Source organism: Lagopus leucura, unplaced genomic scaffold (genome assembly GCF_019238085.1).
Source record: "Lagopus leucura isolate 7727_CA_CO unplaced genomic scaffold, USGS_WTPT01 Super-Scaffold_760, whole genome shotgun sequence".
NCBI lineage: Eukaryota > Metazoa > Chordata > Aves > Galliformes > Phasianidae > Lagopus > Lagopus leucura.
In genome coordinates this window covers 131713-158344 of record NW_024962257.1, presented here as the reverse complement: position 1 = coordinate 158344, position 26632 = coordinate 131713, and the positions used below count along the sequence as shown (strand labels likewise).

At 35.5% G+C, this 26632-nt stretch overlaps 1 protein-coding gene across 3 annotated transcripts in view; it reads right to left on the bottom strand.

Annotated features, from left to right (window-relative positions):
* The window catches only part of SNX29 (sorting nexin 29), a 79321-nt gene that overhangs the window by 34224 nt on the left and 18465 nt on the right, over positions 1 to 26632 (bottom strand). For 2 of the 3 annotated variants that reach the window (XM_042864369.1, XM_042864370.1), the window contains 10 exons: positions 26358 to 26470; positions 24101 to 24182; positions 23601 to 23683; positions 20536 to 20599; positions 19289 to 19417; positions 17740 to 17822; positions 9334 to 9440; positions 6497 to 6613; positions 5049 to 5104; positions 3657 to 3738 (listed from right to left, as the gene is read on the bottom strand). In XM_042864369.1, coding sequence (XP_042720303.1) covers positions 3657 to 3738; positions 5049 to 5104; positions 6497 to 6613; positions 9334 to 9440; positions 17740 to 17822; positions 19289 to 19417; positions 20536 to 20599; positions 23601 to 23683; positions 24101 to 24182; positions 26358 to 26470 — 916 coding nt within the window. The remainder of the gene's footprint in view (positions 1 to 3656; positions 3739 to 5048; positions 5105 to 6496; positions 6614 to 9333; positions 9441 to 17739; positions 17823 to 19288; positions 19418 to 20535; positions 20600 to 23600; positions 23684 to 24100; positions 24183 to 26357; positions 26471 to 26632) is intronic. The other variant, XM_042864371.1, reaches the window with a different exon arrangement.

Below are 26632 nucleotides of genomic sequence, written 5' to 3'. Positions count from 1 at the left end.
ATCAGGCCCTAGGCAACCTGATCTAGCTTTGGCGTCCCTGATCAATGCAGGGAAGCTGGGCTAGATGACCTTTAAAGGTCCCTCCAGACTCTAAGGATTCTATGTTTCTACCATACTAAAGAGTTTTACAGATAAAATCTAATTTTAAAGCAGGCTAAGCATTGCTCCCAATAGCTTTAAGTACAGTCATAAACAGCATATCTGAGATTTACACTTACTCAAAACAAGTTTCCAACTTCACCTGTTCCAATTGGCACATTTCAGCTTCCTTTATTCGACAACTTCTTCTCACAATTAGCAGTCAGTTTTTATGCCCAGGGTTCCTCAAGAACTCAGAAAAATTTTAACTCCAAAATATATTGGAAACAATCTCAGTAATATCAACATGCTACAATATTGCTACCAAGAATGATGTATTGCAAACAGATTTCTCACACAGCTGATACAAAGGATTGTAATTGCGTTTTTTACTTTCTGCCATTGGAGAAACAAATGATAAAGCAGCAAAAATAAACTGTATTATAAATAAATGGACTCTCATAAATGAGCTCGGCCATTTATCTTGTTTGTTACTCCCAGTCCTCAGCTGTTCATTCCATACTGATAGCTTGGTGAATACATTCTTCCACTATTTCAACACTGAATTAAATTCCCTGTATGAGTAGCACATGTTTTGGCAGATAAATTCATAGTGATGTTTTTGAAGGTATTCTGACTTTATATAAATTAATGCTTTCCTGATATCTATAAAATACAGAATACATATTCAGCCTGCACATGACTTTATATCTGAACCTAGATGTAGCCACCACTTTAAGTATTCACCATTGAATCATAGAATGGCTTGGGTTGAAAAGGACCACAAAGATAATCTAGTTCCAATCCCCCCTGCTGTGTGCAGGTCATCAACCAGCAGCCCAGGCTGCCCAGAGCCACATCCAGCCTGGCCTTGAATGCCTCCAGGGATGGGGCATCCACAGCCTCCCTGGGCAACCTGTTCCAGTGCCTCACCACCCTCTGGATAGAAAAACTTCCTCCTAATATCTAACCCAAACCTTCCCTGTCTCAATTCAAAACCATTCCCCCTTGTTCTATCACTGTCCACCCTCACAAACGGCCATTCCTCCTCCTTTTTATACACCCCCTTCAAATACTAGAAGGCCACAATGAGGTCTCTCAGGAGCCTTCTCTTCTCCAAACTAAACTAGCCCAGTTCCCTCAGCCTTTCCTCATAGGAGAGGTGCTCCAGCCCATAGTGAGATACACATTCGTGTACATACGCATGTCTACACTTCAATATATAATGGATGCACACAGGCACATAAAAATGGAATGTAGGCCTATTTTTTGGTAAACTCTTTTTTCTCCCCTCCCTTTAGTGTCAGAAAACAGTTATTTGCCTAACACACAATGATCTTAGTCATACAGAGATGAAAAATTGCTAGGAATACCATTGATATATCCTTCATAAGGAAAGATCTTAACAGATACTGAGAGCAAACTTTAGAAATAACCTGAAACATCTGTCATTTTTCTTATAATTAGTTCTTGCTCACTTTTCCTCTTAAAACATCTAAAGACAAAGCAGACTAAGTAGATAACTACTCAAAGGAGTTCTGTGCATTTGTATTACTAAACACAAACAACTAACAAAAGACATTCTATGTCTTTTTACACAGTTGCTTCTACCTTTTCGTGTTACATATCTCTGGTATCTTTGCACTGTCAACAGACAAAAAGAATATTCAGAAAAATGATCTGTACATTTTTCAAACAATTTTTTCATATCCAATATCATAAGAATATACTGCAGAAATAAGAAAATTCTCAAAATTGTCTTTCTGACATTGTAAAATGTCAAGTATTTTAGAATCTTGCTATGATATTGGCTTTATTTTTTCCTTGTTTGAGGCCCACTCTAACAGTCAGAATTCTTTGTTCTTCATTAATGATACTCATTAATGATGAGCAACTGATGAAATCTATTCAAAGCCACTCCATAGCAGCAGAATATATTTTCTAAACTCCATGAGGCTTTGGATAAAGCTCTGAAACTCTTTCATCCTGGCAAATATTTTTTTCCAATAAAGAAACTTCATGCCAAATATCTGCAATACACATGAATTTCACATGTTCTCAAGCTTTCAAGATTTCTTCTTACGATCAAGCACAATCAAATTGTCAAAAAAAAAAAAATCTAACTACAGGGGCTGCTCCAAAAGTAATGTCTCCTATTTTATTACATTGTCTCACAATATCAGAAGCATAAAGACATGGCAGTAGAGGTTGAATCTTCCTGCCAATATCCCATTATATTTTATTGCCATGCAAGATATGGCAGCAGAAGGGCAGTCTGACAAAATGTCATCTGACACGGTAATGCATAAGAAGCAAAGGCATGTAACTGAATCCCTTCATGATGGAAAAATAGCTTGCACTGATATTCATTGATGATTTCAAAACATTTATGGAGACCAAACAGTGGATGTTAGCACAGTGAGGCAGTGGGTGGCACCTTCCAGAAGGGGTGACAGCAACAGATTTTTATGAGATCAGCACAAAGGTTCTTGCTTATCACCAGCCAAAATGCATAGCTAATGTTGGTGACTATGTTGAAAAATGGCATCCCGTAGTTGAGAACTTTCCCTATGTACTGATGGTGTACTGATGCACAGTCAGCTGAATGAGCCAGCAGTGTGCCCAGGTGGCCAAGAAGGCTAATGGCATCCTGGCTTGGATCAGGAATGGAGTGGTGAGCAGGACTAGGGAAGTAATCCTACCCCTTTATTTGGCACTGGTGAGGCCTCATCTCAAGTATTATGTTCAGTTTTGGGCACAGAAAAGACATGGAGGTACTAGAGCAGGTTCAAAGAAGGGCAACAAGGCTTGTGAAGGCCTTGGAGAATAGGGCCGATTCGGAAAAACTGAAGGAACTGGGGCTGTTTGGTCCGGGGAAAAGGAAGCTGAGGGGAGACCTTGCTGCTCTCTTCCAATACCTGAAAGGTAACTACATCAAGAGCGGGGCCTGTCTCTTCTCACTGGTGACAGGACGAGGGGAAGTGGCCTCAAGTAGTGCTAGGGTAAGTTTAAAGTTGGACATTAGGAAACACTTCTTTACAGAAAGGTTGTTAAGCAGTGGAATAGGTTCCCTAAGGAGGTGATTTGAGTCACCGTCCCTGGAAGTGCTTAAAATCCATTTGGAGGTGCTCAGGGACGTGATTTAGCAGAGGGCTGTTAGTTAGAGTAATATGGTCAGATCACAGTTGGACTTGATGATCTGTGAAGTCTTTTCCAACCTGAGTGATTCTATGATTTTATCAAATAGTGCTTACTGTGCTCTTTGGATCTCTAGTAGTTTTCACTGAAATAAAGAGGAGGCATTACTTTTGGAATGACCTTCTACATTTCATAAGAAGTTACCAGTAAGAATAAACAAAATTCTTCAAACGTCTAAGCAAAATAGTAACGAATGTGTCTTATGTTTCAGTGAAGCAGAATATCATTAAAGATATTTATTTACTTATTTATGTTGTGTGAAATATAAACTAAGATTTTATAAAAGACAAGTCATTTGGACTATCTCTAATAAAATTGCACTGAGATCCATTTCAGTCAGAAACTTTACTATAGCATCTACGTTAAGAAGAATTACTTACTTGATAAACATGGAATGCATTAGCAGCTTTTCCACGCAGAAAGACTGAGGGAATCCAAACATTAATAAGAGCTCGATTTGATCTGAGTAGATAAGAGAAGTACTTAAAACAGGGAAAATAGAAAAACATGTTTAGGCATTAAAATTGCAAAGTTCCTGTTGTAGTTTAAGCCATCAGGTGGCTCAGCACCATAGTCATTCGTTAAACCCCCCTTCCCAGTGAGACAGGGAAGAGAACAGAGAAAAAAAAGAGTAGAACTCATGGGTTCTATAAAACTATTTACTACAACAGAAAAAAGGAAAAGGACAATAGTTACGACTATATCTATCTATATATATGAATAATAAGAAGTGATGCACAAGTAATTGCTCACCATCCCCCAACCAATGCCCAACTAGCCCCCAAAGCAGCAGCAGAGAGAGAGATGAATTTCTCCCCCTCTTCAGAACTCCTTCTACATAATATTATATAGTATAGAATAATCCTTTGGACAGTTCAAGTCAACTGTACTAATTCCATTACTTCCCAGCTCCTTGGACCTTTTGCTTTGTGTAACACTGCTTAGCAGAAACTATAAACAGTGTTGTGTTATCAATGCTGTTTTTCTCCTAAAACCAAAACCAGCATCACATCAGATATCACCACACAGAAAAAAATACCATCCCAGATGAAAGAAAGGCAGCTCCACAAAATTAACATAACTGGGAAAGAAAAACGGAAGCAAATTTATTATTTAAAAAAAAACAAAAAAAAAACAAAAAAACAATGTAGTCAATAACATTTGATTATTAATTTCAACAAGATCAAAATCTTGGTCCATACAGCATACTCAACAGCAAAGATAAGAGTTCATTAAAAAACAGAAGAGCATTGCATAGTTACAGAGAAGCCACTCCCCTCACAATTAATTTCCAGGTTTCTACACTATAAAGACACCAGCTACACCATTCACAAAAAGCTAGATTCATTCATCAAAAGCACACCACTTTGATAGGTGATGACCTGCAGTATTTTTTTTTTTTGTAGTGCTATTTGTATGCAATGAGATGAGAAGATAAGAAGGATCACCACACTATAAATCTACCATCTATCAAAATCAGAACAATAGAAAACAGTAACTTCTTGGTGTTATTTTAGAATACTAAGTTCTAGGACACTGGATGAACATTTCAAGAAGATCTTCATGAATCTAAACTTCCTGTTTAACTTCATTAAACACTGTACCAGGGCACGGACTGTACAACTCTCCACACTTTTTTTTTTTTTTAGAACAATGAAGCACCATATCAGAGAATTCAGTTTTTAGAAATAACATAGTAAAGGAAATAAATCTATTTATTTGCATATTTTTCTTTCCCATAAATGCACAAAAGATGCATATCAGAAACTTACATTTCAAAGTCTGACAGACTCTGATCTTCAGATGTTTGACTCAAATCTCCAGGGACCTATATTTACATAACAGAAATCACATGCTGATTATTATGCTTTCTACATATAATATTGTAAGAAAACTAAAATTCAACACTCAAGTTGCAAATCCCAATAAAAACTATTACTAAGAAACAATCATGCCACAGTAGCTTAAACATATCACACTTGCAAGGTCTTTATGTTATAACTGCTTTGAGAATGAGCAAATCTGGCTTTGTAAAAGGAAGGCATTTTTAAATTTTTTTTTTTTTTTTTTGAGAATCTTAGAGACAAATATAATAGATTGAGAGCAAGTTGAATTCAGCTGTTAGGAGGCCATTATAGCCACTGTCTTCAGAAAAATACATTAGAAAAAAATACTAAATTAGCGATGCTATCCATTGTTTAATTGATTGAAATTTCATATGGGATCACTCTCCGTTCAAATCCTATCTCCACGTGCTCTATGACAGCCCGTAACGCCCGCAGACTGCACCACCACAGCACTCGGGAATAAAACCATGGCTGCACACAGACAAAACACCCTCGGCAAACACCGGACAGCCCAAGGCGAGGTGACCAGAGGCCACAGACAGGGCCGCAGGGCATCCCTGGCTGCAGGCAGGCAGAGCCATGTTTCGCCCTCCCCGCCATGCCCTGGGGCATTACTGGGGCCTTACCGGGCGTTGTTACCGGGGCCTCACCCGGCCGGCCCCCCAACACCTCCCTTAGTGGCAGGTGAATGAATTTCACTTCATTTTAAATTGTAGTTTGTAATAAACTTTGATATGATAAGTCCTCAGCAAATGGCAAGTTTCAACCTCTATTGCCATCTCATTAACATCTGCCTCTGCTGTTGTGGGCCAACATAATAAAATGGGCATTACTTATGGATCAGACCTCGAACAAGGGATTTTAGCTCGTGATACAAAGGGAGGGATAAAATTAAAAGGAGGAAAAAAAAGGCAAGAATAATGACTAAAGAAACAGAACAGAAATACCATATTTTCACAGAATTTTTAAAAAATGACTGTGTAACACCTACAATTTCATTGCCTCTAGGTGCGTTACAAAACTTTAGAACAGCAATTGCTGATCTCTGTAGATTTATGGATATAGGTGACCTCATATTTTGAAACCTATCAAGTATATCATGTTGTTCAACCTTTAAAACAAAGCTCAGTTAAAAAAATTAAAACCCTTATATTTGAATACTTCAAGCAATTTTATTGTCTGAACATATCTGCCTTACATTCAATACTGCTGAAGAGAACGAAAGTATCAAAAATACCAAGTAAGGTACTCTTGGTTGATGTTTCACCAGCTGCTATTTCTGATAAGCCGATACAGATTATTACTTCAACATGAGTAACAGTTTTGAGCTAAGTCAAGAATGATATTCCTCTATTTCATAAACAAACTCTTACCGGCCCTCTCAAATCAATTAGCTCCTGTCTCATCTGGGACACAAGAGCTTCTTTAGCCATTAGAGCACGGTGCAGCCTCTCATTAAACTCGATCAATTCCCCATGCATTTCGGCCACCTGAAAAACATAATCCAGAGATAAATGTGTATTAAACTGAAAAAAATTACTCCTATCAGCATTACTAGACTGCAAAGTTGAATGAAAGCTTCAGTTCTGAGATGATCTATCAATACCTAATATATCTGGCAACGGATTTGTCTTGAATGGACAATGGTGCTTTGTAAGCCTTACAGAAAGGAAACATGAGCCAAAAAGAATTCGTAGAATTATTTTCAAGACAGAAAAGAAGACTCCATTTAGAAAATCCTACTATTAGAAGTTTTCAAGTAAGTAAATTATTTCTACATTCTCTATAAAAAGGTAATGTTGACGTGGACCAGAATCATAGAATGCAAGGTAAGCACTCCTAAGGCATAGCAAGAAAAGCTACACTTAGGAGAAGAAGTCAAAAAACAGCAACAGGTTGGCCCTGGTAGTGGGCATAGTGGACTACGGTAAGAATACAGTTAAGCGTTATAATTTTCAGGTTACAGCAACTCTTGCAACATCTCAAAGAGCCATCAAAACTAGGAGAATACAGAGGATTATGGGATAATATTAATAGGAGCAGAGTGAAATAGGATAAACCTCAATCCTCTACTTCAGCAATAGCACAGTGACTTGGATTTTTGCCAAATGTCTTTAGAGTTCATACTTTTCTTTCTGGAGATAGATCACTCCACTTCAGGCATTCCAGGCTGAGATCACAGAATAACAGAATTGCAGGGGTTAGAAGACACATATTGGGATCATTAAGTTCCCTGCTAAATCAGGTTTCCCTACAGCAGGTTGCTCAGGAAGGCATCCAAGCTGGTTTTGGATATGTAGATTAAGCAATAAAATAATTTACCCAGAGTTACTGGAATTATTTTCAAACTAGCTTAACCACTCATTGCAATTCAAAGTGTCTGGTGTTGCATTTAAGAATATTTAATACAAAAGTAATATAACATTTAAAAGAATGTAAGAATATTTAAGAATATAATAAACTCCTCTCTGATTTATGTTAATATTCACAAAAAGTTCAGCTGATGTGCTAGAGGAAAAGGATGTTATTCAGAGGGCCCTTGCCAACCTCATCCAGTTCAACAAGGCTAAGTGCAAGGTCCTGCACCTGGGTCAGGGCAATCCCAAGCACGAATACCAGTAGGGCAGAGAATGGCTTGAGAGCAGCCCCAAGAAGGATTTGGAGATGTCGATTGATGAAAGATTCAAGATGAGCCAAGAATGTGCACTTGCAGCCCAGAAAATCAAACGTATCCTGGGTTGCATCAAGTGCTACCAGCAGGGTGAGGGAAGTGATTCTGCCCTTCTGCTCTGTTCTCATGAGACACAGCCTAGAGTACTGCACCCATTTCTGGGGCCTCAACACACAAAGGATATGAAGCTGTTGGAGCAGGTCCAGAGGTGGGCCACAGAGATGATCAGAGTGCTGGAGCACCTCCTCCACAAGGACAAGCTGAAAGAGCTGGGGCTCTTCAGCCTGGAGAAGAGAAGGCTCTGAGGAGACCTTATAGTGGCCTTCCAGTATCTGAAGGGGGCCTACAGGAAAGCTGGGGAAGGACTTTTTGTAAGGGCAGGTAGCAGCAGGATGAGGATAAACAGCTTTAAACCTAAGAGTGATAGATTTAGATTAAATTTTAGAAAGAAATTCTGAGTGTGGTGTGACATTGGAACAGGTTGTCCAGTGATGTTGTGGATGCTCTTGCCCTGGAAGCATCGAAAGCCAGGCTGGATGGGACTTTGAGCAACACAGTATAGAGGGAAGGGTCCATGCCTATAGCAGGGGGTTGGAACTAGATCTTAAAAGGTCCTTTCCAACCCAAACCATTCTATGATTTATTTCTATAAAAATGTTCAATATTTAATGGGAGATTTGGTTATTAAATTCCATTACTTCCACCTGGGAAGTCATTTATATTCAAACCTAAGATGAATCCATAATCTTTCTTTTTTGTTTTTACTTTTTTTTTTTTTAAGCAATTAATGAATTATATGTTACTTTACAAAAGAGAATCTTGTATTAGGAACTTTTTCCAACATGATGACGTCAATTGAACTGGTAGCTTCCATCAAGAATTTCCATACTACAGTACTCCATAAGCTACATTATAAAGCTTTATGAAAATTAAACACAATCAGAAAAGATCCAATCAGAAAGCTGTACAAATGCTTAAAAAAATATACATATATTTCATTATGTTCTTGGGAATCTTTAAAGTTCAATTCATAATACAATGAAGCTTATGAACAACGTACTGTAGCTTATACAATGCCCAAAACCTAGTGTCTGACCACTTCATCGCCATCAATTATAACCTTAAGGAACTTGCTTATTAAAAATCTTCATAAAAGCAGTATTTCTTAATGCAGTAAAATAAATCAGTTCAAAATTGATGCATGAAATCACTGTTAGGCTGAAAAATAACATAATTAAACAAATGTAGCTTTTTTTATTGTAAGCAATGTCACATTCTTATATCAATCAATTTTAATAATATGAATGTATATCTGTAAGTGTTTCAATCACATGAATTGCTTTAAATTAGCTTTGAAGTTGAATTAATAAACCTGCATGTTAACCACAGAAGTATGAAAATTAAGTTTTTAATTTTTAGAACAAAAATAAAATTTTATTTTAGACTAATGGGGGAAAAAAGCTAAAGATAGAAAACGTTTACAGCTTCAAATGCTATGTTATCATTACTATCCCTCAGAAGTTATGCAGAATACTTTACCTCAATCAATTTTCTTTCATAAGAGCTGGCTAGCTCCTCATTGTTTTCTACTTGCTTTTGCTCTGGAATATTAAGTTCACCATCAGTGCTCCAAATGTTTGGCAAAACTAAAAACAAAGAGATACCTCAAATTAAAAACATTAAATTACATAAGACAAATTGTTTCAAAGTAGCAGTTCTAAAAGAAACAGTTCTTAGAAGTATCAAAATTGGATGTAATATTAAACAGTATTACAAATACTACAATGAAATGCTGCAGGGAACTTTCTAGTATGCACTGTTAGACAAGTTCTCTAATCTTCACAGGAAAAAAATAAAAGCTAGAAGAATCTGGCTATTTTGTGACTACAGCTACATAGGTAGCAACTCCAGCTCCTACCAGTACCCTTTGAAAACTAAGCTTATGTTTTGTTTTTCTTTTTTGTAATTACTGTTCCAAAACATCATTTCATATTACTTGCACAGAACTATTCTGTGCAACATCATAGTAATTACAGATAACAGGGCTGAGAAATGACATTTCAAGCTTCACGTGACATTTCGTCCCTTTGCATACAGCAGAATCAGCTGTATTTATTTTATTCTTTACAGTTAGTTGTCTAATTTATTCTTAGAAACCTTCAATAAAGGAGATTTCATGTTTCTGTGCACAATTTATTTGAATGCAAGTATTCTTCTCAGAAAAGGTCTTCTTGTAGTTAATCAAAATTGCTCCTCTTGCCACTTAAGCCCATTACTTCCCATCCACAGCAAATGAAAACTGGTTTATTCTATTCCAGTTCCTAGCTACCACTTACATATTTGAAGATCACTTGAAGGTCTAAGTAAATCTCCTCCAAATTGCACAAACTCCAACTCAAACTTACCTTCACAGATCATGAATTTCCAGAAAGAAACAAGTCTGCACATGTAAACTAAGTAAGTCCCAATAGAAGAGATCTAATAAATGCTTTTATTATTTTCCAAAATCTAGACTACACGTACAATCACAATAAAGTATGTAGAAGACACCATAATTCATCTCAGTACTGTCCAGTCTGGAAAATGACTTTATCTTCAAATAAGAATATGTATATATTCAGAAGTCAGTTTGCATTTGAAGTGAGTTTTGAAAACTACTTTAAGATCTAATTCTTGTAAATCTTGCTTGAAGTTCTTTGAATAGAAACTTCTAAGATCAGCATTTCATATCAGCATAAAATTTGATTATAGATCTTTCCTAAGCAACAATTCTGCATAAGACTTCCACAATTTGATGAAAGCTGTCTCTGCACAGTCAGTATTCCCTTTATGTTTTTACATCTCTCACTTGCAAAAAAACCACAGGAGACTACAGCAATGATATACCATATTTTATCATAGCTACTTTTACACTTACTCTACTCAAAGTAAACAAAAACCAAAGGCAGCAAGAAAACTAATATGATAGGCAAAGACAGAAAAAAAAAAAAAACCAGCAAGGCATAAGAAGCTAAGATCAATTTTACCGAAGAAAAGCATGCATTACTTCATAACAGAGCCTCTAATTTATCATGGTTTCTCCAAACCAACATTTACTAACGGCAATCTTGTGGCTATTGACAACGATGACAGTCACAAAGGCTAGTAAGTGACTATTAATCATATACTATGCTTTCCTTATTTGTCCACTACCAGCACAGAGAGAACCCATTGGATAGTTTCATTACAGAATACCTCCTCCACAGATAAATTTGTTAAATACGGAATCACAAAATGGCCAGAGTTGGAAGGGACCTCAAGGATCATGAATCTCCAACCTCCTCCACAGGCAGGGCCACCAACCTCCACATTCAATACAAGACCAGGCTGCCCAGGGCCCCATCCAACCTGGCCTTGAACACCTCCAGGGATGGGGTATCCACAACCTCTCTGGGCAGTTGTTCCAGCTCCTCACCACTCTCCTTGTGAAGAATTTCCCACTGACATCCAACCTAAATCTTCCGTCCCTCAACTTAAAACCATTTCCCTTTGTCCTGCAGTTATCAACCCTTTCAAAGAGTTGATTCCCCTCCTGTTTGTAAGCTCCCTTTAGGTACTGGAAGGCTGCAATGAGGTCACCCTACAGCCTTCTTTTCTCCAGGCTGAACAAGCCCAGCTCCCTCAGCCTATCTTCATAGAGGTGTTCCAATGCCCTGATCATCTTCGTGGCTCTCCTCTGGACCCTCTCCAACAACTCTGTCTTTTTTGTACTGGGGGCTCCACACCTGGACACAGTACTCCAATTAACGTGCTTGTTCTCTCAAATTCACTTACTTAGTATCTGGACTGCTTTGCATACAGTCATGTTTCACTTCTATGCTTTGATATTAAAAAAGTAAATAAATAAAAGAAACAGAAAGCTGCAAGTCTCTAACCTGAAATTTTCCAAGTAGCTCAAAGTTTAAGGCAGTATTTTATTTTACTGTTTACTTCAATTTTCATTTCTATTTAATAGCCAGACGTTATTAACAATAAATCAAAACCTTCTAATGATCAGAATTGCAATGTTTATTGCTTGAGTCTTTCAGAAAGTGTTTCTACCAATAAATGTATTTATTGGTTCATAAAGGTTACTAGGTAATGTCTTCATTAATTTTTAATTAAAGACAGAGACAAAATGGCGACCTTTTATATGTAAAGCATGCAAAACTATACAAGAACCTAGCAGTCCTCTATAAGTATCTGATTTTACAAGCTATAAATTGGCTTTACTTTCAGGTTATCCTTTAATCCAGATTGAAACTGATGTTACTCATTTGTTCAAGCACTGCTCATTAATAAATACTTCACCAATTTAGATTTTTAACAGTAAGTTTAGTTGACAAGAGACACACAAACATATTCCAGTTCCCAGCATCTAGTATTGTCTATAAACGTGACAGTGCAATGGTGCAGTCCTTGCATGCCCTCCCGTCACCCCCAAACCAGCCTGGTTCTTATGCCCAAGGCCCCATGCAGAAAATGAAGTGCAAAAGACCTTGCCCTTGGCAGCAATAGCAATCAGGGTTTCACTACTAGCACTTAGACACCTGATAACAGACACCCGGGTTCCACAGAACCAGTTCTGAGTTGTAGGATTAAGTCAATCATCTTACCCCATAAATAGCAAGCAGTCTGAGAAACCCCTGGAGAGTTCTTGCAAGCAGCTGGCTGGGCACCCATAATCTCCTCTAGAGTAGGGACATCTCTCAAGGTGCACAGAGGTGCACCAGTGACATGGTGGCACCTTGCCAACAGATCCTCAGTAAGTGATATACTGTTCTTAAGCTATACTAGTTTCACTAAGATTGTATTTTAAATTCATCATGCACCCTCTATCCTCCATGTAGCAAATAGTTGAGAATATCTAGCCATTTCAAATCTTGTTAAGTTCACTGTTATCATTCTAAATAGATATAAGATTTGAACAATCAATACATATCTTTCTGCCTTTCCTCTTACAAAGAAAGTGTGCAGTGCTTTTTCTCCTTCCTCTGTGACAAAAAGGAAGAATATACTTATTTCTACACACTGATAGTATTTGGTCAGTACAGTAACACACGTCATTTCACTGTTTGAACTAACTGAAAGTTTGTAACACTTGCTCACACTGAAACACAACATACAAATAGAACATCCAGAATTTCTAAGAAACAATTATTATTAGAAGTATATTTTGTTCATTTTACTTCCTTATTTTAAAGTTCTTCTGACACTAATGCAGCATAAGTACACTTAGTCTCACATAAAATACAACTCTGACAACATGAACAGCTTTTGATAGATGAAGAAAGAAAGACACCAGATGGCATGGCATAACTCAAGATTAATTTTGTTCCTTCATTAGACTGTGCTTTCCAAACCATGCTATTCCTTGTTTTCTTGCAAACACAATATTATTTGCAAGCTGCTGTCTGAATCTTCCAAATTAGATTAGTAGACAATTTACTTGGTGCCCTTTTTTGAAATTAAAGTTAATTTTTAATTTGAAATTTCTTTAGTGCCCAAATTTTCCATGATTCTGTCATATCAATTCACTAAATGATAAAAAGTGATCTCTTCATATTTCTTCCATTTTTAGCAAACTTCAGAAACAAACTACTAGCAGTAAGGAACTCCCATTGTTCCTGTCATCATTTCACAGAATCACAGAATTGTAGGGATTGGAAGGGACCTCTAGAGATCATCGAGTCCAACCCCCTGCCAAAGCAGTTCCCTGCACCAGGTCAAAAAAAAGCACAAATCCAATTAAAGCATTTCAGGGTTTCCCTCCCAATACCCACATTTTACGAAACCTTTTCAAGGTTAGTCAATTAGCTTCAAGGGTCTGTTTGGATAAGTGAGAACAACACAGAACTCCTTAAATAAACAGAACCTAGAATTATAATATCTCAGCAGGTTTAAAAAGTGGTAGACATTTAGATGGCTGAGAAATCAAGATTACAATTTATTTAATGCTTAAATATCAATATTCAATCTGTTCTGCCTACAGTAATTTTCACTCACTTTGAAAGCTATTCGAAAGCATACCAGGTATGCTATTCTGAACTAGACACAGTTCTAAAGTTTGGGCATTGTATTTATAAACATATTTTTTTAAAAAAGAAAACATTCAGCAAGTCATCTCAAGGGAAGCTATCATGCTGACTTCTGTTTAGTTCCAGGAATCTATTCTCTACAATTAGAAAGATTAACATGGTGGGAGGGCAACACATGAGTGAAACAGCAAAGGGACCAGCGCAGATAGGAGAATATTTCAAAGAAAAAGTTAAGGTGCTCACCCATCTCCAAAGACATTCATCTCTAAAGGATTGCAGAAAGGACTTCACAACAGATCTCCAACCAGAGAACCTTCCACAGTGGCAGTCAGCCCTTAACTGGCATCTAAGAGAGGTGAAGCCAGGCAGCACCCCTTCCAGTTGCAAAGCTGAATTGCCTTCACCTTTTCTCCTAGGCCTGACTGGGTCTTTTCCCAGGTGATCAATCAGTGGTTCAGGCTATGACTCAATAGTTTCCATACACTATTAAAAGCTTTCATCAATAGCACCTGATCTAATTTATTGTATAACCACACAGACTCTTCTTTATTTATAGTAAAAAAAAAAAAAAAAAAAAAAAAAAATCACTGTAGAAGCTCAACCTATTTTGAGCCTTTCAAAATAGTTTCACAGAAATTCTAAACATATAGTATTCTAAACTATATGTAAGATGACTTGAGTTCTGATATCATTTGGAAGAAGATAAATCATCACTGAAATTAGTTATTATGATAACATAATGTAGTATTGAAATTAGATGTATGAAACAGTTTAATTATCCCTGATGAGCACAATTTCCTAACACTCCAGAAAAGATTATGGCTGAGTATGTTTTAAGTTTAAACAAATAGAACTCCACTTCCCTGTAAGGCTAAAGTAAAGAAACTTAATCTATGATATATGGATTAATATATAAGAAACAGAAAAGAGTTACAACTTAAAATGACAAAAGCAGAGAAATCAGAATTTTCTTCATCCTATTGTTACCAATTGTCACAGTGTAAGAACACAGCAACAAAACAGATCTTGCAAATGTACTGTTATCCTTTAAACATTAGCTAATTGAAAACAAGACAAGTGTTATAGGCACTTCAAATTATACTATAATTAGAATTTAAAAATTTGAATTAAGTTACACATTGATGTATGTATTGGAAAGTATAAATAGCACTTTCTAGTAATGCAAACATTCTTAATTATCAAAGGAAATAGCTGACGAATTAATGCAAGAGATACTGCAAGGTAAGCATGTTGGATAAAACAGTTACTATACATCATTCTTGAAGGAGAGTATAACAAATCTGCTTTCACAAATAAAAATCCTACTATCTAGCTATTTTTAGATGGCAGTTTTTTAATCCATCTCACTTTAAGACAACGTAAATTGTTTCATTTTTGTTATTAGTTGGCAGCATTTTTTTTTTTTTACATAAATATTCACAGCCTAATCAACAAGCCCTGTTAATCAACTTCTTCATTAAGTGACAAGGGTCCACTGAAGAGTGATTAAAGCAGAAGAAAACAACTAAAAGATGCCTTCTGTTGTCCAGCAATAATCTGAGTACAGCATAAGGCCTAAGAGTTCAAGAAATCCACTGAACCTTAAAAAAATAAAATGGGACAGAAAGATTGCCAAAAGAGAGAGGACTTATGCATTGTTCCAAGCTGAAGTGAGAGATTCTCAAACTATATATAAGATCAAAGCAGTGTGTGCAGTTTCAAGATGGCTGACTGTCTCTGAGAAACAGTAATTATAAGATACATACTTTACATAAGTACTTCCTCCATTAAGCTTCAGAGTTACCATTTTACTGAGTTTCTAGATGCAATTCTGGTGCTGTAAAAATGTTTCCATATATTCAAATAAAATCTTGTTTTCTGCTGCCACAATTAAACGTTTGAACATTTATCACATCGGATGGCAAACAACAAAAACTTCTGGAAGTCTTCAAACTGTGAATGCCAAAAGACAAATATTTTGAAGAGGAAGCTGCAGATTAGACAGTAAGTTTTACCTGACCCAGAAGATGCTTTCCAGCCTGGATCCAATTTGCCAACTGTGTGTAAGTTTTTTTCAATATAACCAATTTTTAAAGATACAAAGATGATTCAGTAGTCCTGTGATCATGATCACTGAATAAAACATAACACACTAAATTTCTAACTAGTCTAATGATTTTTGTTCATATTTGTGTTTTGTTCAGACTATTATTTATTCAGATGATTGACTTAATACAGGATCTCTGGTCACAAAAACAAAAAAAACTTGTTTCTTACAGTAGTTTCTTAACACTTTTGTATCTCCACACTATTAAATGCACACTGTTTGCTACTTCTCACAAAGCAGAACTTGTGTTGACTATATTGTACTTCAACTATTAATATTTGTGTTTTTTTCTCGAAATATGTTAGTACTCAAGCATTATTTACATGTGCAAGTACTCTTCTGAGTTAGAAGCCCCAATACTACTAAAAAGTTCACATAAATCACCAGTGGCAGAAAAAAAATACTCAGTTACACAAAAAACAAATGTATGAAATTTAGAATGTAAGACAAATTATAATAAACAATGCACAAGTGACGTAGCTCAAATTTATTTTGGTCACTATTGATAAGTATTACAGGCAATTACTGTGGGTGGATTAAATATCCTTTGAGCATAAAGCATACATATATTCAGTCTTAGAAATGCTGGTAGTGTTCCACCTCCCTTCTTCAAGAAAAGCTGACCAACCTACTCAGTTTCTATTCTTATCATTCACTAATTTGCACAGTTTAAACAAGGCAGAGTATAGTTAGCCAAGGAATTTTAATCTTTTTTTTTCCTAGACTCATCATGCAAATTGTCAGTATTTAATGAAGGATAATTTCTGCTCTTATAAGAAGCTTAAGAGATGTTCTTTGTGAATAATTATTAACATAAACCACTACATTACAGCATTACAGCAGCATCAGAAGTAAAAATTCATTCTTACAAACAACAATCCTTTTAAAGATTAATGGAATTTTTCAAGTACAACTGTGGTTACAAGCCCTTAGGAACACAATTTATGTAGTATTCATTCATATAGTCAGTCATCTGTATGACCATCACACTGACAGGAAAAAAAAAAACCTGCCAGTTTCTGAAGAGCCACCTACTTCCTCTCTCAAAACATCTGTAGACGGCAGTCCTACCAGAAGATTACTCAGAATTACTACTGCAAGTCACTTTATCAGGGACTCTTCTGTTCCCAGTGATCACAAAAGAAGAAAGTAACACTGTCAATTACTTGACTCGTTACCTTTCATATAAAATACTTGCTTATTAGAGTCAATGCACCTTACAAAAAAAAAAAAAGTGAAGTATTTGGTCTATACAATCATAGAATTGTTTGGGTTGAAAGGGATCTTCAAGATCATCTAGGTCCTCCCCCTTCCCACCCTGCTGTAGACAGGGACACCTCCCTCTAGACCACATTGCTCAAAGTCCCATCCAACACGACCTGGAATGCTTCCAGGGAGGGACATTCACAACCTCACTGGACAACCTGTCCTTACCCTCTTCAAGTTTAAAGCCATTTACCCTTGTCCTGCCACTATTTGCCCTTATAAAAAGTCCCTCCACAGCTTTCCTGTAGGCCCCCTTACCTGCTGCTTATCGATCTGGACTCACACAGTACTGGGCAGCCCATTATGCACTGAGGTTCATTTCAAGATCAATCAGAAAAAAAATGCAGATGCATATAAAGAATACCTGTGGCTATTCACTGCCTATTCTTCCATTGCAGTTCTTTATACAAGTCCAGGAGCAACTTCCACCATTTGGTTATTAATTACGTCTCCCATAAATTCTGTCTCAATGGCAGAATTGTGGGCATAGATTTTTTTTTTTTTTTTAATCCTTACCTTCCACTGCTTGACCTTCTCTTCTGAGCATCTGGACAGCTCCTACATACTTCTTAAGTTGCACTTTTAGCACTTCATTTTCTCTGTTGATAAAAAGAACAGCATAAGAAAAGATAAGTGTTTTCTCAAAATAGAAAACCATTTCAGAGGAAACAAATATACCAGCTGTGATAATGAGCTTCACTTAGCTTGTCATCAGGATTAAAAAAAAAAAACCAAAACATTTACACATTAAATAATATGTCAACAGATAGAGTACCAGGCAAATTTGTTTTCTAGTATACCTGTAAGTAACTACAAAATTCTAGATAGATAACACACAGACTACAGAAAACTGAGAACAGTTTACACACAAAGGTGTACTTTTATTTATGGGAATTTAGTTAAGAAAGAGAGCTCTATTTGCACATGCAAATATGTTTGCTGGACCTTGTTATACATGTTGGCCCAATATATATGCTTAAGTTGCTGTTGTGTGCAGTATAATTAAGATTTGCAATCCAAAATTAAATTAAATATCACATTGCTTTCCAGATTATGCCATTGTTAGCAATTTCCAAAAACAAAAGAATAATCAACTTAACTGCCTTGATGCTTATATATTATTAACCATAATTAGGCAGCTGTCGGAAGTTCCATGAATGCATGCGGAAGAACTTCTTCAAGGTAAGGGCAATGGAACACTGGAACAGGTTGCCCAGAGAGGTTGAAAAACATTAATATTTATTCATAGCAGTGCTCTCAAGCCAATATAACAAACCCCAAAGACAATTAGCATATATTAGATTGCAGTAAGCAATCAACATAAACACAGGACAACAGAAATTCTTTTTTTTACCCCAATTCTGAAAAGGTAAATAATTGATTTATAATAGCACTATATATTGTATGTATGTATGTATGTATGTATGTATGTATACACACGTATAATTTTTAAGAAATTACACTATAATGTTGAAAAACGTCATAGAAAGTCATGCTTTTTGCCATAAATAATTAAAAACAATTATGACATTTTCACGCCTGATTTCAAAATTAAGCATCAAGGAAAACAGTAAATTATGGAAGATAACAAAAAGATTAATCTGCCTACCTGTATGACATCAATTTGCTAATAGGACAAAAATAAGAGAAAAAGATACTGGTTTTGTTTTAATAATGAGGACTGTTGGTTGCTGGTTTATTTTGTTAATGCTGGAAAACAAGGGATTGTACTAAATTGTATATGTCTTTGGAGGTTTTTTTTTTTTTCTGTATTATTACTTTTTTTTCAGTATTTCTTAAATTACACCCAGTGTACAAATTACTTGGAATATAAAAATTCTAAGGAGTACTTACATACTTCTTGCCTTGCAATTAAACAGCACAGATACTTCATCCTCTGTTGCCTTCTGAGATCCCTTAGCAGCACTGGCTAGACTCATTACTGAACCACTCAACCCAGCCACTATTTTTGCAGCTCTTATTTCTTACTATTAGTCTAATTGCTATTTTAGGATTACTTTCAAATTGTTGCTATTACTTTTATGACTGTTCTAATGTTTCTCACCGTGCCAAGGCTTGGACTTTCGTGGCATGTCGCTCTTCCTGTTCTGCTATCTTCCTTCTCCAATTGTCCATTTCCTGCCTCAGTGCTGCAGAATGCTCCATCTCACCATCAAGCAGATTTCTAAGGGACCTGGAATGGCAGCAGCATCTGTTAGGAAACTGGACAGTTACTAATTAGAGGATAATGTACTAACCACAGAGTAGATTGTTTGAATGATACCATTAATGTCATGTCACCCTAAAATTTCCTTATTCAGTGTAAAAAATTCATCCAGATTGATTACATAAAGATACGAAAAGCTGCAAGGAAAGAGTATCCAATCAAAACAAGTTATAAATGCTTATTATTAAATTTGTATTAATCCCATAAACATGCACAATTTATTACCATATCTACTGTACTACCACACACACAAAAATTCACTATAATAGAAAATGACTTAAACCTGGTTTCTGCGCTCCAGTGAAAGCTCCTACTTCCCAGAAATAATCTAAAATAAGTTTGTTTCTTAGCCACAGAAGGAGACAGGCAGGACACTGTCATGCACCTCTGTGTGAAAACCTTGATGAGCAAAGAAGGATCAACATTATGTGAAACCCAAAGCATATTGGTACTTCATACAAAACACCTAAAGTTGAATGGAGCAGAAGTTTGCAATTATGGTATAGAGTAATAAAGGACATCTCCAATATATTTTTATTTTCATTTATTTAACCACGTTTCAATATATTATTAAGTAAATTAGGTTTGTGAGTATGTTGAATGAACAACATACTATTTTTACATTTACACAATCATTTTGCCCCAACAGAACATACAGACATTCATGCATGAAAGTCATTTCCAATGCAACATTGTTAGTGGTCCTATATCATTTCTGCACTGCAAGGGGAAAAAAACCAACAACTTTGAATATTTGCATAAATATAAACTTTAACTCATTCAGAATGTCTTATAAGATCATAAGACTCTTTTGCCTATAAATTTTGATTTCAGAAACCTACAACTGGCAAAACCTCCCAAAGATACCTATATGTGATTTGAATTCAAAGGAAAAAAAAACTGCGAACAGTTGAATATTGATTCCACAGTTGAATGGTGAAGTACTAAGCTTAACTTTCAAATACAATTTACATCATAAAGATGACAGATTACATACAGCTTTATATAACAGACATCCTACATTAAAGAAACTGAATGACAACAAGTTTTTGAAATTATATAGCACTTCTTGACTGGAAAATTACCTATTCTGTTCTTCCAGTTCATCTTTTCTATTCACCATGGCCAGAATAGCTTGACGAAGTTCATCTAAAAACAAAAATGGGGAAAAGGGGAAGGGGAATGGGAATGAATTTTTGCACATTTAAGATCTAACAGTCATTTATGCAGAGGTGCTATTTCAGCAGCACACTTAGGATGATGTCAAAATCACTTGCTACTCAACAAAGCACCTAACAATTCTCTTGATCTCATCAACCATTTGAAAACTGTATTATTTAACATAGTTCCAGAAGTATCAATCAAATCAATCTCTATTTAGTTTTAATATAAACATAAGTTTGTCTGTAGTAGAGGCTGTTTTAATCACAGCCAAATGAGGCATCTTAAGATATAATGCATCACCTTTTCACTGTATTAATGAAATACATTATTACTTGCTAATCTTCTTGAAATTGCTTACTTTCTTTGCTACAAAACCTGACACAGTCATCTAAGTACTATGAGACCATAGTAGAGATGACATCATCGCTTTCTCATGGCATTTCTTCTCAAGTTCAGTCTACTGTTTTAAAGATGATAGAATTTCTGATTCTATTTCCTATTAGAGAAACCTTACTTCATATAAATAACTTCAAAAATAATTTAATTTCAATATCAAGACAAAAAAATTAAGACAATTTCTTTGAACTTGTAAGAAATATCTTCAGCTGCACTACCATTTCAAGGGAGATCTTCTGTTTCAGTGTGGGGATAACTTAAGAATCAACTTTCTGTACACAAGTCAGTATTTCACTTGCATTCTTCTGAGTTATGTTTAATGTTGTTACCAGAGTACCTTTTCTGAACTGTAAAGAAAAGTGTCAGCTCAAAGCCATGCACTTGGAATCCTGCTGTTATCATAAAGGTTTTGCAATCTAACTGCACAGCTGTACTACTACTAATTCCTATAAATCTACAGAAAGAAATATTATGGCTTAATCATCTAACCTAAAAGAGATTTTGACTTTCAGATCTTGTACAAATCCACAAAATAGAGCAGCCCTTCAAAGATTTGAATGGCTTCTAGCAAACACCTGAATACATACACAGTTTCTCATAACTGTGTTTTGTTGCATTGTTGTTTTTCTGTCCTGCATATCAAAAGGAGTGATAAAAAGGCCAGTTCTATTCAAGTATATCTGAAAGGAAACTGGAAAAGAAGAAGAAAAAAAAGCAACTTATTTCAAGCTTTGTTTTCAAAATTAAGAAGTACAAAAACCCATAGTCACTGGAGACCTCCCAGCTTTGTTCATTGCACTACTGCAGTCAATTTTTCTTTATTGTTGTGTTAGAATTAGTTTCTATGCAACCAAGCTATACGCTTCACCATTTAATAAGGCTTCCACTAATTGAAATACAGAAAAAGAACCTCAGTGTCTGGGTTTGTAATAGCATGGAGTTGTTCCTGTATGGTAGATCCACATCCAGTAGCAACAAACTTGAAAAAAGTATTGTGTTCAACATATTTGGAAACAGCTCTTACAAAAGTATTAACTTGTAAGAACAAGCAGTTGAATTTTTATTATAATGATAATTATTTACAAATAATTCCACTGGCTTCGTAGATTGACATCCTTCTCCTGTTTGTTCCCTCAAAACCTTGTCTAGAATAAAAATTTAATGTTCCATCTATGTTTCTTCTGATACTATGGTTCATTTCATTTAGAAATTGCTAAATATCAAGAATTGAAAATCTCAAAGTCTACTGTGCATTTCATGGTTGTCTCAATTACACGTATGTACTGTCTAAGCAACTGAAGAGACCAACTGTGGCCTCTGCTGGTATCTATGAAGCAATAAAAGCAATGAAGTGCAATAAAAGCAGGAAGTTTCCCATTAAAACTCTATTACTGAGAGAAAAAAAATAAAAAAATAAAAAAAGCCAGCTAAAACAAATTAGAAAAGAAGGATTAGACTGTAAAAGTAACAAACATAAGTATACATTGACCAAAGCATCACAGTAACTATCAACAGTGATTCCACCTATATATACATCTTCCACTACGTGACTTCAAAGCCCCAAACTAGATTCCCACTTCAAAAAGCACATTGCAAGAAAGGATTTTTTGGCTTTCTAAATCTCACTAAAGCAGATCTATACTAAAGCACGAAACAAAATCCAATAAAAATGCATGGCCCACCTGCTTTAGCATATCAACATTAGATTGGAATGCGGCATTAAAATATCGTAGTGTTCATTCATTTTGATTAAATCAATTTCACACATGAATGTTGCCTGTGTCACTTCTGTATTCCTAAATGTTATCATTTAAAATTTGGACACAGTTTTAAAAAAAAAAACAAACATACACACAGCCCAGAGCTTCAGGAACAAAGCTATATCCACCAGTTCAGTCACAAAACTTTCTGTACAGAGAGAAAAAATAAAACTATTCTTGTGCATGTCTTTAGACAGTAGGACAGTTTAAGAACTATTCTTCATTCTGCAAGTTTATGTGAAGGTTTAAAGGTTTAAAGATGGGGTAAATAGACAGCCAATGCTTCTCCAAGTCTCTTTCTTACAGCAAAGGCTACTTTATCCCATCAAGCACAATTCTTAACACTACTGAAAATAAGTCCTCAATCATAAATAAAATTTCCATTTATTAAATACATATTTCATGAATACATGTTTGGAACAGATTTTCCATATTAAAACCATGTACTGAGTATAAAAGGAGTTCAGGATTTGTTTTTTTTTGCCCTATTAGGCCTTACAAAAAACACGCCAAACAAGATCGTATCAGAAAGAACCATTAGCACTTGTGCAACTTGCAGAAAATTTAAGGATACTGATCAAATCATTACCATTCTTTTAACAATCCATAGCTAGGGTACTTATAGCAGTTCTGTGGAAAGAGAGGCTAATGTATGCATCTGCAATGGACCTTGTATTGCCAAATAAACTATTTTAGAGCAGCTGTTGTGGCCAGCATATAAGAAATGAATCCTCTATAAACAGATGTTACTGAAATGAAAATAGAAATCAAGAATTACAGGACTTGAAATATTAATTCCTTTAATCTAGATCCATCAAGGAAGTACTTACTAATTGTCATCGATTCGGGCATAGTGGCTGAAGGCAACATATTGCTTAAAGTATTCACTTGAGCTGGAGGACTGACTTCCACTCTAGTTAAAGAAGTACAATGTCATCAATAAATGTAAACAAAATCCGGAATCCAAAACTTAAGAAAAAAGAAACTGGAATTCTCATCAACTATTCAAAACATAATCATGCACATAAAACAACACATATTCAACTACTTTGTGTTCAATTCTTGTTTAAGATATGTTTCATCTGATTTAAGAGCAGAAGCAAAAAACGCTCAATCAACAAGTCACAAAAAGCTTGGCTAAGATACTCGAACAACATAAAACCTACTTTGTCCTTCCAAACATTTCCAAGATTAGCCTAACAGTTTGTTTTCCAGTGCTGAATGCTATCTGTTAGACAACCATAGTAAGCTGGCAGCTATCTATAAGCTGCAAGTGGCTTTTTCGTGGGTCTTTCTTTTCCTAACAAGACATATTTGTCCTGTCACATACCTGTAGGAAAGATCAGATCTTCTTGGAAACAGTTCTACTGCATCAAGAACATCTTCGTGCCCCCCTCCATTCTCCAATTTATCTAAAGCAGAATGCATATATAAGCTTTCTTGAGTTCACAGTATTTTAAAAATAAAAACAAAACCAAAAAGAAAATAATCGCATTTTCACCCAGATAAAACTTAACTTTACTAAAGAATTTTAACTGCTTAAAAACCTTCTCCAAATGTGCCTTCTGCACATTCACCCCTCACACAGGTAGGATTGTAACACAATCATCTGCTTGGAAAATTTTTCCTATAGCAAAACTACTTATTATAGTATAGATGTTGATATTTAACATCGATAACAACGCAGTAAAGTTATGAAGAAATTTTTTATTGAACTTATTTTTACAAGTCCCAGGAATTCAATTAACATTTGACATCTGATACTCATTACAAATCTGCTTTGTGACTAGCAGGAATGGAATTTGTAGTTAGTCCCCAGTATCTCAAATCCTGAAAAGGTGCCATTCCTTCATATGTTCCCAACAGAGTATCATGGCTTTTCGTCAACTTTTTTCTCTTTTTTTTTTTTTTTTTTTTTTTTTTTTTTTTGACATTTGGTACACACACCCTATAAACCAAATATCAGAAATAAGGTATTTCTCAGAAAAGCATGGAAAATACACATCTGTCCACAGATCCACAACTTTCAGTATCAAAACATATACATCATTGGGCCTGCCACGATGGTAGGGTCACTTGAAAGGAAACAAACAACACCATCCTCCTCCTAGGAATGTATTAAGAAAAACATAAATAAATAAATAAACAAATACATGTATGTATGTTTTTGCACCTCAGTGTGTAAGGTTTACAAAGATACCGTAAAACAATCCTGAAATCACAAGCTAAAAAAATAAGCATAGAATATAAAAATCAGGAAGTACGAAATAATAATAATAATAATAATAAAAATGACGGGAAATTGTTGTTGTTGTTTTGTTTTGTTTTTTAAGTTCCTAACTATATATTCCATTTTCCTTCCAGGAAACTGATTTTTGACTCTGGCTCTCTCATTTCTATGTATGTGGAAATACCATATGTCCTGACACATCCCTGAGGCATAACAGCAGACTCTGAAAACTCATTTGAGCAAATAACACTCTGTGTTATATATTTGAAATATATATATACATATATTACGGGAAAACTGGAAAAAAATGAAACACTTTCTATTTTTTTTTTCTGAGCCTCTGGCACCTTTTAAGAGGTACAAATACTAGAACACAGCAGAGGGCAGTAGAGCATTATTTTATGAGTCATGTTATTTTTATCTCTTAACATACAGAAGAAAACCATGCTTTTTCACAGCTGTTTATTTAACGGTCTCTTTAAACTCTCAGAACAAATGATGGATATCCAAAAAGCGTTCAATATTTTACCGTTAAAATAGATTATCTGAATGCCACTGGGAAGTGATAATTGGTTTCTGAAATACTCAAAGGCAATGTTTTATAAACAGCTAGCAAATATCAACTCCATACATTTCTGAGGAAGTTTTTTGACACTAGAACAGATACTGAAAACGTAGTGAGCGCTGTTATCCATACCTCTACCCGTTCTCATTGCTTTCTTCAAGGTATGGACCACACCATTCTTTAAGTACAGTACCCAAAAGTGTAGAGGCCACCAGTGCATAAACTTACAAGTGACTCTTTCATTTAAGCATCTCAGTGTGAAACGTGCTTTCAGTGTAGAAGCACAATACTGCTAATTCATTATGGACTTGTAACCCCGTATAACTCCCATAACTTTTTCCAACTATTTCCTAGCCAATCACTCCTCATCCTGTTTATACAGAGATAACAACTTCTATTGAATTACATTCAATAGTTAGTAGTTTCTCTGATCTCCAAGGTCAAATTAAACTACCAAACAACCTTTTAGCTTCTTCCAGCTCACTGGCATCTACCAATTGGATAAGGACACTTCTTATTCAACCATTCAAATAATTAGCAAAACACCACGCATACAAGACTACAGCTTAATGACAATAGATCTCTAGTCTATTTTCACATGGATAAATCCTCTTCAACTAACCAGCTTAGAAATGAGCTATAAGACTACTACAAAGAACTTTGTTACTGTCTAGAAAAAAAAAATTCGAACATCTTGTTCAGTCTGTACAATGCCATGCTTGCTCACCACTGCTGCACGTTAGAAATTTCATTACAAAGCTTGTTGGTATTACATACAATTAAAATATTTACCAGTTTGGGAGTCAACAGCACTGACAGGAAACAGGACATCTGAGTCATAATTCAAAACTTGCAGAGGAGTCCAGCTGCATATCTGAGAATTGCATGTGACAATTTCATGAGGCCTATACAGAAAAACAAAAGCAAATATTACATAGTCAAAGATTTCCACAATGCTCATAATTCTTTCAGAGATATGACTGCATGAAAAGCCTTTATTTCAATCTCCCTGCCAATTTCTTAGTTCAGATGTACATAAAGTCACAGAAGACACACACAAATTTCTT